This window comes from Paramisgurnus dabryanus, chromosome 8, assembly GCF_030506205.2.
Source record: "Paramisgurnus dabryanus chromosome 8, PD_genome_1.1, whole genome shotgun sequence".
In the NCBI taxonomy this organism is placed as follows: domain Eukaryota; kingdom Metazoa; phylum Chordata; class Actinopteri; order Cypriniformes; family Cobitidae; genus Paramisgurnus; species Paramisgurnus dabryanus.
The window spans coordinates 17,626,226-17,640,033 of NC_133344.1; the positions used below are offsets into that span (position 1 = coordinate 17,626,226).

Genomic DNA, 13,808 nt, shown 5'->3' on the forward strand with positions numbered 1-13,808 from the left:
ATATATATAAAATGAAAAAATAATAAATAAAATACTACTGCAAAGTTCTTTTTTACATTATTTTATAACAGAAGGTAACTCTTTTCTTAACCTTCTCTTAAACTTTTTCTACTAAAACCTTGAACTAACAAATTCAATTCCTGAATACATTAATGAACTATTAGCCTACATTTTTGCCACCAAAAATTTTCTGTTTTGATTTATTTTGGATTGTTTAACTCACAGTATTGAATTGGCTATGTACCATCTCTGTATAAAAAATAATATTACTGCTCTATGTGTAACTGCATAGCAAGCAACATGATGATATACTTATTATACACTCATTTTGAGATTAGTGAGCTGCATACATAGCCATCTTTGATCTTTTGCACGTTTATCCTAATCTTTGCTTGTGTCGTCAATGTAAGCTGCCTGTGACTTTACTAACGAACCCCTCCGTAGCTGAGTAACAACTGAGTAAGCCCGGGTTACAGCTCTTCTCTGTCCCGACCAGCTGATCGCATTGTGACAATGATATGATTGACGTGATGTGCAGATGAAAAATCTGATCACGCATTCCTTATTCTCGCTGTCACAGAAAGCGCGTCTCATGAATGCGTAGCAACGAAAGACGTGCATCCTCTCACGCACTTTTGAAAGAACAAAGCAGCGCGTTGACACGCGTTTAACATGCGCTTTTAGATATGACACGTAAACGTTTACACCAATAATCAAACGGATATACAACTAAGTAAATAAAAATCTTTCTGCGGGCCGAATTATGTTATATGTTTGACAGAAGACTTGCGCTGAACGCGGAGACTTCCGCCACTTAATATGTTCGTGCGGAAACGCACGTATTATGTTCCGCACAGGCGCACACAAAATGCATTCGGCCTTTCGGTGCACGCGTGCACCGTGCCGAAAGCCCTGAACCGAAACGGTCCGGTTCGAATACACGTACCGTTACACCCCTAATATATATATGGGTGTTGCTAAGGATTTCATTTGGACAACTTTAACGGCAATTTTCTTAATATTTAGATTTTTTCCAGCCTCATATTCCAGATATTTAAATAGTCGGATCTCTGCCAAATTTTGTCCGATCCTAACAAACCATACATCAAGGGAAAGCTTATTTACTCAGCTTTGAGATTTTCAAAAAATGCCCCGTATTGGTTACATTTGTGATTGTTTTAGCATTTTAAACTACATGTGATGGGCACTTGCTAAAAACTTGAATGTGGTGTTTAAAGGTCAGAATTTGTACAAAAAAATATTTTTCCTCCTTTAGGAATAATGGTCTGGTGTAGTATAGCTTTAATGATAAAAAATTGTCTTAAAGGTAAAAATCACTTTAATAGCCCACTGAATTGATTGGATATTCCTATACTATACACATTAAGTAATCTTCCGCTCTCCAGCGTTGTAATCGTACAGGGATTTTTCCCTTTCTTGCTCTATCCTAATAAAAGGCTTGATCATTCTGACTTATGACTACATACAGAACACAGCAGGCTGTGTAACAGCTTTATTACCACGTTGCAAAGATGTTGCATTGATTTATTTTTCAATTGACAATCTTTAAAATGAAGCAGAATTATTGTGCATGTTATATTTAATTAGCTGCTGTTTTTCAGGGAATGCCAGGCATGTTGCCTTAAAATGAACTTGTATGAAAGGGAATAAAGATGGTAAAATCAGCTCTGTGGTACAGTACTGTGCCGTATGTTAAAGTACATTGCTTTAATAAAACACAAGCACACATGTCTCCTGCTAAATAAACCTGTCTTTAGTTCCTCATTTCCTATCATCTCTCTCTCTCTCGCTTTTCTTTTCTCACTCAAAACCTGATGTATTATTTATATCCAAATGCAAATTCTGCTGCATTAGACCTTCTGCCTGCTGTCTATGAAAAGGGTTTTGTGGTGATTCTGTACTTCTACTGATTTACTGGTTGTTATTTAATGGGAAAATGGTGCACAAGTGTAAGAAATTAAGAATAATAAAGTAAAAAAAATTCACTACTTTTTGCCATTTAAATGGAAATGTTTGGATGATCAATAATGAAAAAAATCAGTATGTTGTCAATAGCGCTTTTGTTCCCTTTCAGTCGGTCACTACGACGTCACGTCGTGACCGACGAATTGGGAACTCGCTTAGAGAGACCAATCTGCTTCGTACTCTACTAAAACGCCAATGAACTTGGCATTGAGATATTTGCATAATGCTGGCGCCGCCCCGCCAGGTGCGTATATAAGCCACAGGTGCAAATATGGAAATTAGCTTTTTTCGCTTCGAAAGCCGGCATTATCTGCTACTGAGAAGCTACTCTCTGCTCTTCTGGGAACGGTTGCTGAAGTTGATTGACAAGCAGTACTGACACAGCGGACGCTCGCAGTATTCCACTGCTCTGCATCTTTTTTGTTTTGAGTTTAGTGTGTGCGTTGCCTCTCCCTGTGCGCATCATCAGCTGAGCACCTAAGAGTGATTTCCCTAAAGAGTGATACGTGAGAGCTCTGTGTCTTTTTAAAGACAGCCACTCTCTCGTATATTCGGAGATCAGCGTCCTTTTCAGGATAGCTTTTCCTCCGTGCGATCTTGGATGCGAGAAGTACAGGGATTCCAGTGACGGTCATGAGCGCTGTCTTCGTGCTATGGCATCGAGCACTCCGAGGCTGCGTTCGTGCAGAGCTTTTGCTCTCTCTGTGAGAGCATAACCCTCTTGGATTGCGGAGACGACTGTCGTTTCTACGGGAACGGCGTCCGCGCCTTTGCAGTGCTGAACGCCGCCATGGTGCGGCTGTCAAGCGCTCGCAGGACGCTCTTCGCATCACTACGCTGAGTAGGACGGAGGATGCGTCCTTCACCTACCTGCCTTCTCATCCTCAGCCGGTTGAGGCTCCGGTGGAGACTGCAGAGTCGTGTTCTGCGATTTCTGCCGAATCCACTGGACCTCCTTCTGGTCCCGTCACTTCTACAGCATCAGAGGGGTGCCCATTTTTTCCCTCCGAGGCGGAGTCTTCCCGGAGATGGCGGCCGTGCCCGCTCGAGCGGCGGAAACGGTAGAGTTGGAGGGGTTAATCCCTCTCCGCCCGAACCGTCCCGCCCACATGATTGGTACTTCGGAGCTGCCCAGGCCTCTACGGTCCTCACCTCCTGTGCCTGCCTTTCCCGACGGCACGAAGAGCTGACGTGATTTGCGGCCGTCTCGGCCGTTCAGCTTCACCCCTCATCTCCCTCACTAACGGAGCCGCTAAGGGGGGATCCCTTCAGTTGAGCGGGGGGTTGCGATGCAGCTGCGTTCCTGGAGGGACCTCCCAACCCTTCCCTCCCGTGTTTGTATAGACAGTCGTCCGGTTACGGGCGCTGCCCATCAGGCATGCGGAGACGCGGCTTCAGCCCTGCACGCATTAACGTACTGCAGGTTCACCAAACGAGGCTTTAAAGATATACGAGGGAAGCCGCGACCTTCAGTCGTGCGATGTCCACCACAGTGTTCAAGATCGCCACCCATGGCTATGTCTGGCTTATATGACGGAACAACTTCATGAATGCTCCTGTCTCACAGACCGGCCTCTTCGGCGAGCCCGGGGAGTCGTATAGCTCCGCTGCGCAGACTGAGGCGATCTCCTAGGTCGTGCCCCGGCGGATGAGAGCTGCCCTGGTCCACCAACGCCGGCTCCTCAGTCTGCCTCTCGCCGTCCGCGTCCTGCGGCGGCCACCTCCGTTCCCCTCCTCGGACCCCATCTCGGCAGCGCAGGGGAACCGGTCGTCAGCAGCTCGCCCCGCCCGCTTAGCCGCTTCCCGTGAAAATCGGGAGTTTAAGTGGCCAGAGACGGGCGACCCGGAGTGGCAGAGGATCACTCTTCAGGAGACAGTGATTCGCTCCTTCCCCCGGTAGAGGGTCGGGTGGAAAATCCTTGGTTTGCATATGTTCCACCGGCTGTCCAGCCGGTACCCACTTAACCACACATAAGAGTGCATTCCTCTTTCCTCTCCAGGTCTCCGGAGGATCGAGAGAGCCGTGAGCGGGTACACACCAGCTCCCCTACCTCTCCTCTATCGCCAGCGGGTGTCCTGAGGAGTCCGAGCTCTCCACTGAGGAGACCGGACCACCAGCACCCTCATCGGAGTCTGCGCTCTCTGCAGAGGAGACCAGACGACCGTCACCCTCAGCGGGCTCAGATCAGTGTCTCACACACACATACTGTAGATGTTTATGCTGTCACAGCAGACGCACCGGCAGTATCACCTGTCTCGCTTCGCTGCCCCACCGCGGGTACTTCGGTAGTGTCGTTAATTCTCCTCGTACGGTCCCGGGATGCTTCGCTTCAGTTCCCAGCCCGTCTCGTTGGGTTTTACGCACTATCCGCCTCGGTTACGTAATACAATTACCGGCACTCCCCCAAATTCTCGGGCATTCGTTTCACTATAGTGAAGCGTCCGATGCACATGTACTGCGTGCAAAAGTCGATGTCCTGCTGGCGAAGGACGTTTCGAGCCGGTCCCTCTTACCGAGAATGATGATAGGGTTTTTCCAGCCTTTATCTCATAGTACCCAAAAATACGCGGTGGGTTACGACTGATTTATTTACGCACCGGCTCTACAAATCTGATCCTTTAGGATGATACGCCGAGGCTCGTATTTCAATATTCAGATCGGTTTGCAGCATAGACCTGTAGACGTGTACTTCATGTGCCCATCTCCCCTCGCCTTAGACCGTTTTTCGCTCTGCGTTCATGGAGTGGACATACTAATACTAAGTACACCATTCGAGCTGTCTCTCTCTCCCCGTGTCTCCATGGAAGTGCTAGTCACGGCATTTAAATCTCCGAGAGAGAGAGCGTTGTTCGCATTCTGCTTATATTTACGTCAACTATAATGGCTCGTTCTTGGCAAACGTGCGCGAACACAGAGATTTAATGCTTCAGCATCTCGCTCGTTTAAGTCATCAGGTCAGCTGGGAAAAGAGCAACTTTGCCCCGTGCAGAGGATCCTTTTCTCAGTATGGAAATAGACTCGATCGATTTATTGGCGTGTTTTACAAGAGCGCGCAACCAGTCAGTTCTGACTTGCCTCGGTTTAATTCGAGGGAAGTACGCGGTCCCTCTGAAACAATTTCAGAAGCTCCTGGACATATGGCAGCAGCTGCGGCGTGACATCTGCTCGAGCTGCTTCATATGAGACCGCTTCAGCATTGGTTCTACGATCGAGTCTCGAGGAGAGCGTGGCGCAATGGCATACACCGTGTAACCATTACACCTGCGTGTCATTTCTATTTTACCCCGTGGTCAGACCCAGCATTTCTGATAGCAAGATATGCCTCTGAGTCGGGTCTCCTGGCATTCTGTAGCATGCGATGCCCCCAGCACGGGATGAGCAGCCACGTATGACGGGCTTGCAGTCTCAGGGGTGTGCATAGCACCCCAACTGCCGCGAGCGGTGCGCTGTATATCTGGGACTTGTACGCTCCGCTATGGAGATGCGAGGGAAGGATGTATTAGCCGACACCGACAACATTGCGACTGTTGCGTTATTTACCGTTAAGGCGGTTTTTGCGCTCTCGTCACCTGTCGCATCTCGCTCGTCATCTCCTCCTTTGGAGTCAGAAGCGTCTGAGGTCCCTTCGTGCCATTCACTTTCCGGGGACGCTCAAATACAGCGGCGGACGCGCTTTCCCGAGCTGCGCGCCCCGGAGAATGGCGACTCCACCCCCAGACGGTCCAGCTAATTTGGAATAAGTTCGGTCGTGCGCAGATAGATCTATTTGCGTCACCGGACGATACCCACTGTCGCCTGTTTTATTAACTAACCGAGGACAGCCTCGGCGTGGATGCGTTGGCACACAGCTGGCCGCGGGGGACGCGAAAATACGCATTCACTCCAGTGAGCTTAATTGCACAGACACTGTGCAAAGTCAGGCAGGACGAGGAGAGCCTTTCGTTAGTCGCCCCATACTGGACGACCAGGAATTGGTTTTCAGAGTTAACGCTCCTCGCGACAGCCCCTCCCTGGCGAATTCCCCTAGGAAGGACTTTCTTTCTTTAGGAAGGGGCACATTATGGCACCCGCGCCCCGACCTGTGGGATCTCCATGTATGGTCGTTGAGTGCGCGCAAGGTTTAGGTGATTTATCGCAAGCGGTATCTAACACCATCGACGCGGTACGAGCACCGTCCACAAGACGGGCTTACGCGCTTAAATGAAACCCTTTTCGTCACCTGGTGCTCTTCGCAACGCGAGGACCCCAGAGAATGCTTAACATTGTGCTTTTATATATCCTCAACATAGGTTAGATGGTAGGCTGTCACCCTCCACCATTAAAGTTGATATCACCGCTATTTCTGCTCATCACTCGCTTATTAACGGCAGATCAGTTGGCAGCATGATTTGGTTATTAGATTTTAAGAGGCGCTCGCAGGCTAAACCCCTCGCGCCCTCCCTCTATTCCTCCTGAGACCTGTCCATGGTGCTGAAGCCCTACTACAGGTTCCCCGTTCGAGCCTTTGCAGTCTGCGAGTCTGAAGTTTTTGTCAATGAAAACTCTGACCCTGCTAGCATTGGTCTCCGTGAAGAGAGTAAGGAATTTACATGCATTCTCTGTTGACGATTCGTGCCTTCAGTTTGGTCCTGCTGTCTCACTGAGACCCAGACCAGGCTACGTGCCCAAAGTTCCCACCACTCCCTTCAGAGATAAGGTGGTGAGCTTGCAAGCGCTGCCCCCCGGAGGAGGGCAGACCCAACCATGGCTTTATTATGCCCCGTACGAGCGTTACGCATCTACGTGGATCGCACACAAAGCCTTAGGACCTCAGATCAGCTCTTTGTTTGTTATGGTGGCCAGCAGAGAGGGAAAGCTGTCACTAAGCAGAGGATGTCTCATTGGATAGTTGATACTATCGCCCTTGCTTATAATCTGCAGGGCATTCCTTGTCCATTTAATTTGAGAGCTCACTCTACTAGAAGTGTAGCCTCATTTTGGGCATTCGCTCGTGGTTCCTCGCTAACAGACATCTGCAGAGCTGCTGGTTGGGCGACACCTAATACGTTCATTAGATTTTACAGTGTTCGTGTCGAGCCTGTCTCCTCTCGTGTTCTTTCCTCGTTAGGGGAAGCACAGAGAACAGGCTCGCAGGTCGGCTTGCAGCCTCCGACTGCTGCTCCAAACTGAGCTCAGTATGGAAGGCCTTCGAGGCAAAAACGCGTAATAAATTGTTTTGCCTTCCTCCGCTGCCTTGGCAGCCTGATGTTGCGGAGCATCCGCTGCCAGCCTCTCACTAGCTGCATCCTCGCGAACCTGTGTTTGGCTCGGGCATCCACATTGCGTCCCACCGGGTTCCTTTGTGAGTATTTTTCCGTGGGGTTAATCCTACTAGCCCACGTTTCCCTCAGCAGAGCACTGCTTTGCTTACACAGCCACGGCTGTCATTTATACCTCAACTACGGTTGACTTTCGCCCACCAATAGCCCTTAACGGGGCGGTGGCTTCCGCAGCGTCCCTATACCGCTCAGATAGGGCGCTTCCCAGTCGCTGGCACTACTGTGGGGTTAAAGGAACATCTAGTGCCCGGCCTTCTGCCTTAAAACCTAATTCTCCTTATCCTTAAGTGGAACCGGAGGGCTTTACGCAGACACTGGAAGAGGTCAGCCCTCAGTGGCGTTTTGGTAGGGATTCCCAATTCGTCGGTCACGACGTGACGTCGTAGTGACCGAACGAAAGGGAACGTCTCGGTTACGTATGTAACCCTCGTTCCCTGAAGGAAGGGAACGGAGACGTCACGTCCCGTCGCCACAGGGCTGCTCCCTGCTGTTTATCGGCCGGTCACACTTTCCGGCTTTCTCAGCGAAATGAAGCTAATTTCCATATTTGCACCTGTGGCTTATATACGCACCTGGCGGGGCGGCGCCAGCATTATGCAAATATCTCAATGCCAAGTTCATTGGCGTTTTAGTAGAGTACGAAGCAGATTGGTCTCTCTAAGCGAGTTCCCAATTCGTCGGTCACGACGTGACGTCTCCGTTCCCTTCCTTCAGGGAACGAGGGTTACATACGTAACCGAGACGTTTATTTCTGTAAATGAATAATTTTTAAGGAAACCAATCCATGCCAGGATTTGTCTAATAAGATAATTTATTATAACATGTTAAAATTGCCAATTTGTATGTGTGAGCAATGTGCCGTTTTGGGTGTGTCCTTTAAAATGCAAATGAGCTGATCTCTGCACTAAATGGCAATGCCATGGTCGATAGTGCAGATTAAGGGGCGGTATTATCCCCTTCTGACATCACAAGGGGAGCCACATTTTAATGACCTGTGTTTTCACATGCTTGCAGAGAACAGTTTACCAAAACTAAGTTAGTGGGTTGATCTTATTCACATTTTCTAGGTTGATAGAAGCACTGGGGACCCAATTATAGCACTTAAACATGGAAAAGTCAGATTTTCATGATATGTCCCCTTAACCATATAAACATCAGGAACGATTTTCTTCTTTTTTCCAGTGGTACATGATCAGCATCGTCCACATCTACAACCGCTGGAGGAACAGTGAGATACGCTGTTACGTCAATGGACAGCTCGTCTCTTACGGTGACATGGCTTGGCATGTCAACACCAATGACGTAAGACCATTTATCTGTAACTGTGAATTATGACTCTGAATTTAATCATCAACATGACGTCTCTTTATGCACGTGCGATATCCATGATGTATTCAGCAGCGTAGTGTAAATGAGATCCGGCTAAATGGCTTGATGCAAAACAATACAGCAGAAAAACAATGACATTTCCAACCTCTTTGTATTTATGCATTTTGCAAATGCTCAAGGCGTCTTACAGTGCATTCAAGCTATACATTTCTTTATCATTATGCAAGCAAACCCACAACATCTGTGCTGTACAGCAGTTGAGCTTAAGGACTATATTACAGTAAAACAGAGATCATTTAATCACAGGGATTGATTGAATTAGATGATTTGACTGCTTATTCACTGCAGTACTCCACTAATAGCAAAGTCACTGTAAGATAATGAAAATGTTTGACCACCAGTGTTTAACCTCAGATCTCATGGGTTTCAGAATAACATGTTTATAATGGTGCACTGTAAATTCCTTTAGCATCAAGCAACCAGCACTCAGACATATTATTATTATTATTATTACTACCTCGTCTGCACCAATATCCTCTATATGTTCATTCTAATCACCTTTCATTGCAATTCATTTCCGAACGATTTCTGCTAAGAACTCCAAGCTGTTCCCTTCATGTGCTTATCACAGAGCTATGACAAATGTTTCCTGGGCTCATCCGAGACGGCGGACGCCAACCGGGTGTTTTGCGGACAGCTCGGAGCCATCTATGTGTTCAGTGAAGCGCTTAACCCAGCACAGATATTCGCCATCCATCAGCTAGGGCCTGGATACAAGGTACGCATCAGCTGATTTGCCAAAGTACGTTCCACACCGTTGCATTGGCACCCTTGATCTCCAAGAGAATTTATTCATTTATGGGGCAGTTTCCTGGAAAGGGCTTATCCTAGTACCAGACTAAAATGCATGCTTGAGCTGCCTTAACCCCTTACCTGGTGCAGCCCTTTTTAAGTGAATTGTTGTAGTAGTTTACATTTACTTCATTAAAGGGCCGCTAACCTGGGTGTTTTCAGCAATATGAAAATAGTCTCTGGTATCCTCAGAATGTGTCTGTAAAGTTTCAGCTCAAAAGATCTTTCATTATACGATGTATACGATGAACATGGCCATTTGTGGCTGCAATGAAAACCATGCTGTTTTTGTGTGTGTCTCTTTAAAGGCAAAAAAGCTTCTGTATGCAAAGTTGGGGGTAGAGCGCTTACACATGTGCTTTGGACTACATCAAAACATGTGTCTCTGTATCTCATACTTTAGTGTATTAAAATACATTTGGCTAATAGAGCAATGAAAACAACGTAACTATTTTATGTGGGACGACTGTCTGTATGCTGCGCCGTTTGTAATTCGCCTGCTGTCTGTGTGCGTGCTCACTCGCGTGCGTAAGGGTACTCAACACTGCGCACACGGAGAGACGCGTTTCATAGAGCAAGCGAACATACAAACACATACAAACATAATTATCTCTACAGTATTCTTTAATAAAACATTTGTTTATGTCTTAAGTGTGTGTATAGATTAGAAGCAGAAACCAGTCTGTGTCTATTTGGTCTTAAAGAGACAGTAACCTCAATTAACCTACTTATGTCTGTGTCATTAATGTTAATCAAACAACCCAAGAAAATGAGAAAATCACTTCTGAAGCTCTAAAAAATAATAATTACATTTAATTAATACAATAAATATTATTTAATTGATTGGATTTCTGTAATTAATGATAATTTTAGACCTTACTTAATGTACATCTTTGTTCTTTTTATAAATGTTTGTAATTTCTTGATTTGTTATTCGATTTTTCCCATCCTTTTTTTTGCTGATCCGAAAAATGATCCGATCCGTGCCTCAAAAACCGTAATGTGATTCGAACCGTGAGTTTTGTGATCCGTCGCACCCCTACCAGAAACACATTTAAAAGTGCATTTTCTAGTTTAGGGGCCTTAACATTATTCCAAATAAGATAAAACCAACAATAAAACAACCAATAATCAAGATACTGTATTTCTTATTGTTATTTTTGTAACAAAAAATACATCTGTCTTGTTATGCCAAGCTCTTACATATTTTTTTGGTAGAAATTGTGGGTGGGGGCCTTTAAATATTGTTGTGGGCAAAATGAGGGCCTTGAAATAAAAAAAAAAAAAAACTTGTTTAGGGTTATTGCTAAGGTAAAACTTGAGGTTAGATTGTTTATTTGACAAAATGTGGTTTGAGGTTAACCAGACATTTCTTACTTGGCAAAATCAGTGACCTTTTTATATTCACTAATCATCAAAGCTTCTCGAGTGAACCTACATCATTCGCAACCTTTATACTTCTTATTGTCATGCATTATTGATTTTACACTGACAAATGTGCATATTAGTTTTGGTTCTTAATGAAATCTTTAATTCCTGAAGTCAATTTAGTTCAAGTCTATATAGTAGCCTACTAACAGTTTATATCCTCAGTTTCCTTTCACATCTCAACCTTTTGTCGCTAATTCTCAAGGTGCTTCTGAAGTGATTTAGGATTTAATTGCATCCATGGGGTAAACAGGACAAGTTGCTACAAGTTTCAAGGCTGTGTCCTTATTAAAGATAAAGTTCTGTCATAGAAGTATAATTGGGGCTTACAGGAGTTTGTGCAAAGTCTTTTAAATCTTTTGTGAGAAACACCAAAGATAAAGTAACTTATTATCTACAACAATGCATCAAATGCATTTAACAGATAACACGTTTGTCTTAAAAATAGGTTGTGAAGATGATACACAGCGGATTATGTATGAACGATGAGCTGTTTGTAATTCAATTTCAAATTCCATCACCATTTCAGTCGTCTTATCTCCATTACGGCTTTGATTTAATGAAAGTCTGTGTAGTCGGCAAGGACAAACGGATCTTGAAAACATTTCTTTATTTTTACCTCATCCGCATACGTTTGAACTACCTGGGAAACATCTCTATTGGCTTTTCTCTGATCAGCGTGGGCCGGCCATTTCCCTTATTAATTGCTGTTCTAGACCTCAGATTCCCGCTGCACCACACACGGTCATGACAGGCAGGTTGACAGAAATAATGAGCCGTCTGCTTCGGGGGAAAGCAATTACCCACCACAGATGAACCTGTGAATAGAGTCTCTCAAAGGATGGAAAGGGTCTGTATAAGTCTGCGGAGTGCTAGCGATCAGGCTGTCCATCAACTCTTTAGGCCGATTAGTTGAATCCACCTTATCTAGTAACAGGGTGGAAAACTTTAGGGTTCACTTAACAGTGCAAGTCTACTGGGCTTAGACCAGATTGATAGAGGAGTTGGATTAAATGAGTTTTTAATTGTGATGGATCCACTCGGTTTTGTGGCCATAATGGTGCAAAAACTCCCCGTTGTAAGAAATATATATATATATATATAAAAACTAATTATTAAAGGCGTTTTAAAAATGTTGCACTCATGTTGTGTAGTTGTGCTTGGAGAGTAAACTGAAGCTCTGCTTTGGAGGCTGGGAAAAATACGACACGCACACAAAGCTTAAAGGATAATTCCGGTATTTAACACTTTGTGTCTCATTTCTGGTTTGTTTTGGATGAACTACAGTGATGGACACTGAAATTTTGACAATGGGTCGTGTCTTGACTTTTTGACTCGTTTAGAAGCGTCTCTTGACTGCTTCAGAATGGAAGTCAATGACCATGCACAAACATGTCATAAAAACAACACTTAACGTTCATTTTCAAAACTGTGCTACTCATCGTTGATGATTTAAAACAAGTTGTGTAGCGAAATACAGTTTCTGACGTGTTTTATTTGGCATTTTGTAAAATTCCATTGACTTCTCTTGGAAGACTCATTGCTTGCTGATGTATCACTTCGCCGCCGGGAAACAGAAAAGGGTCTGTTTACATTTGGTTGTAGTTTTTTCACTCGGCTTCTCTCAGAAGAAATTTTTCCCATATTTGATGGCTCAGTGACCAGCTTTAGGTTTGAAGTTGAGCTCAATTGTGACTGTCTATATTGTACGCTAGACACCGAGCGTACTTGTATGGCAAAGTGGTTGTCGCCATCAAGTGGTCGGGAGTGTGCTAACGCTTCAGACTCAAATATAGAGCGGAAGTATATACGCGGTTGTGAGGTATCTGAAAAAATAGTTCCACTATAGCAAATAGCACGGATTGAAATCATACATTGCGCCAATATATTTGTTTTTAATCATCAACGAACACCACGAACCACTCGGCGAGTAGTACAGTTTTGAAAATAAACGTTAAGTGTTGTTTTAATGACATGTTTGTGCATGGTCATTGACTTCCATTCTGAAGCAGTCAAGAGACGCTTCTAAACAAGTCAAAAAGTCAAGACACGACCCATTGTCAAAATTTCTGTGTCCATCACTGTAGTTCATCCAAAACAAACCAGAAATGAGACTCAAAGTGTTAAATACCAGAATTATCCTTAAAGTCAAGACCCAGGAGAATGATTGCTGTCATCAAAAACAATAATATTATTAACTGATAATATTGTAGTCACTGTATGCTTTATTTCTATGCATTTTTATTTACATGAGAATTAACCTGTTTTTCGGAAATGCTATGTTAGTTTGCTCCTTTGCCATATATTTTTTTTAAATAAATATACGTTTTTTTGGTTTATCAGGTTGCACCATATATTTTTGATGCTTTACTCAAATCCATAAGGAGATAAAAGCAAATATTAGGGAATATCCCCTTCTGAAATCACTTTTAGCCACTACTGTTGAAAAAGTACCAATAACATTTTACAGATTACAGAAGATATGTTCAGGCGGGAAGTACAATTCATCACAAGAATGGGGAAAGAAATTGTATAATGAGTACTAAAAATTTAATAATTAATTTAACTAATTAAAATAAAAAGAAAATAACAAATTTTAAGTTTCCCTTAGGCTCAGTGCATGCACTCTGTTAATAAATAAATAAATAAATAAATTCAGCTTCCTATTGGGCTTTGTTCAAAACATCCATTGAATATAAAAGCAATTAAGTCAGACTTTATTTTAACTCATTTCTATGTGCACTGACTTATTGTATTAAAGTCTTTTTAAAATTGCTGCCACGTGTGGCCTAAATATTGTGCTCATGGCCAAAACACAGTAAACATCATTCTTTGTCATTTATGCACCGTTGAATGTTCCTTATAATAGTGCATTTTTACACCTGCTGTACACT

General features: G+C 44.2%; 1 protein-coding gene across 1 annotated transcript in view; it reads left to right on the forward strand.

The window, feature by feature from the left end:
* nbeab (neurobeachin b) overlaps nt 1-13,808 on the forward strand; it is a 328,780-nt gene that overhangs the window by 93,058 nt on the left and 221,914 nt on the right. The window contains exons 7-8 of the mRNA XM_065280795.2: nt 8,488-8,607; nt 9,266-9,412. Coding sequence (XP_065136867.1) covers nt 8,488-8,607; nt 9,266-9,412 — 267 coding nt within the window. The remainder of the gene's footprint in view (nt 1-8,487; nt 8,608-9,265; nt 9,413-13,808) is intronic.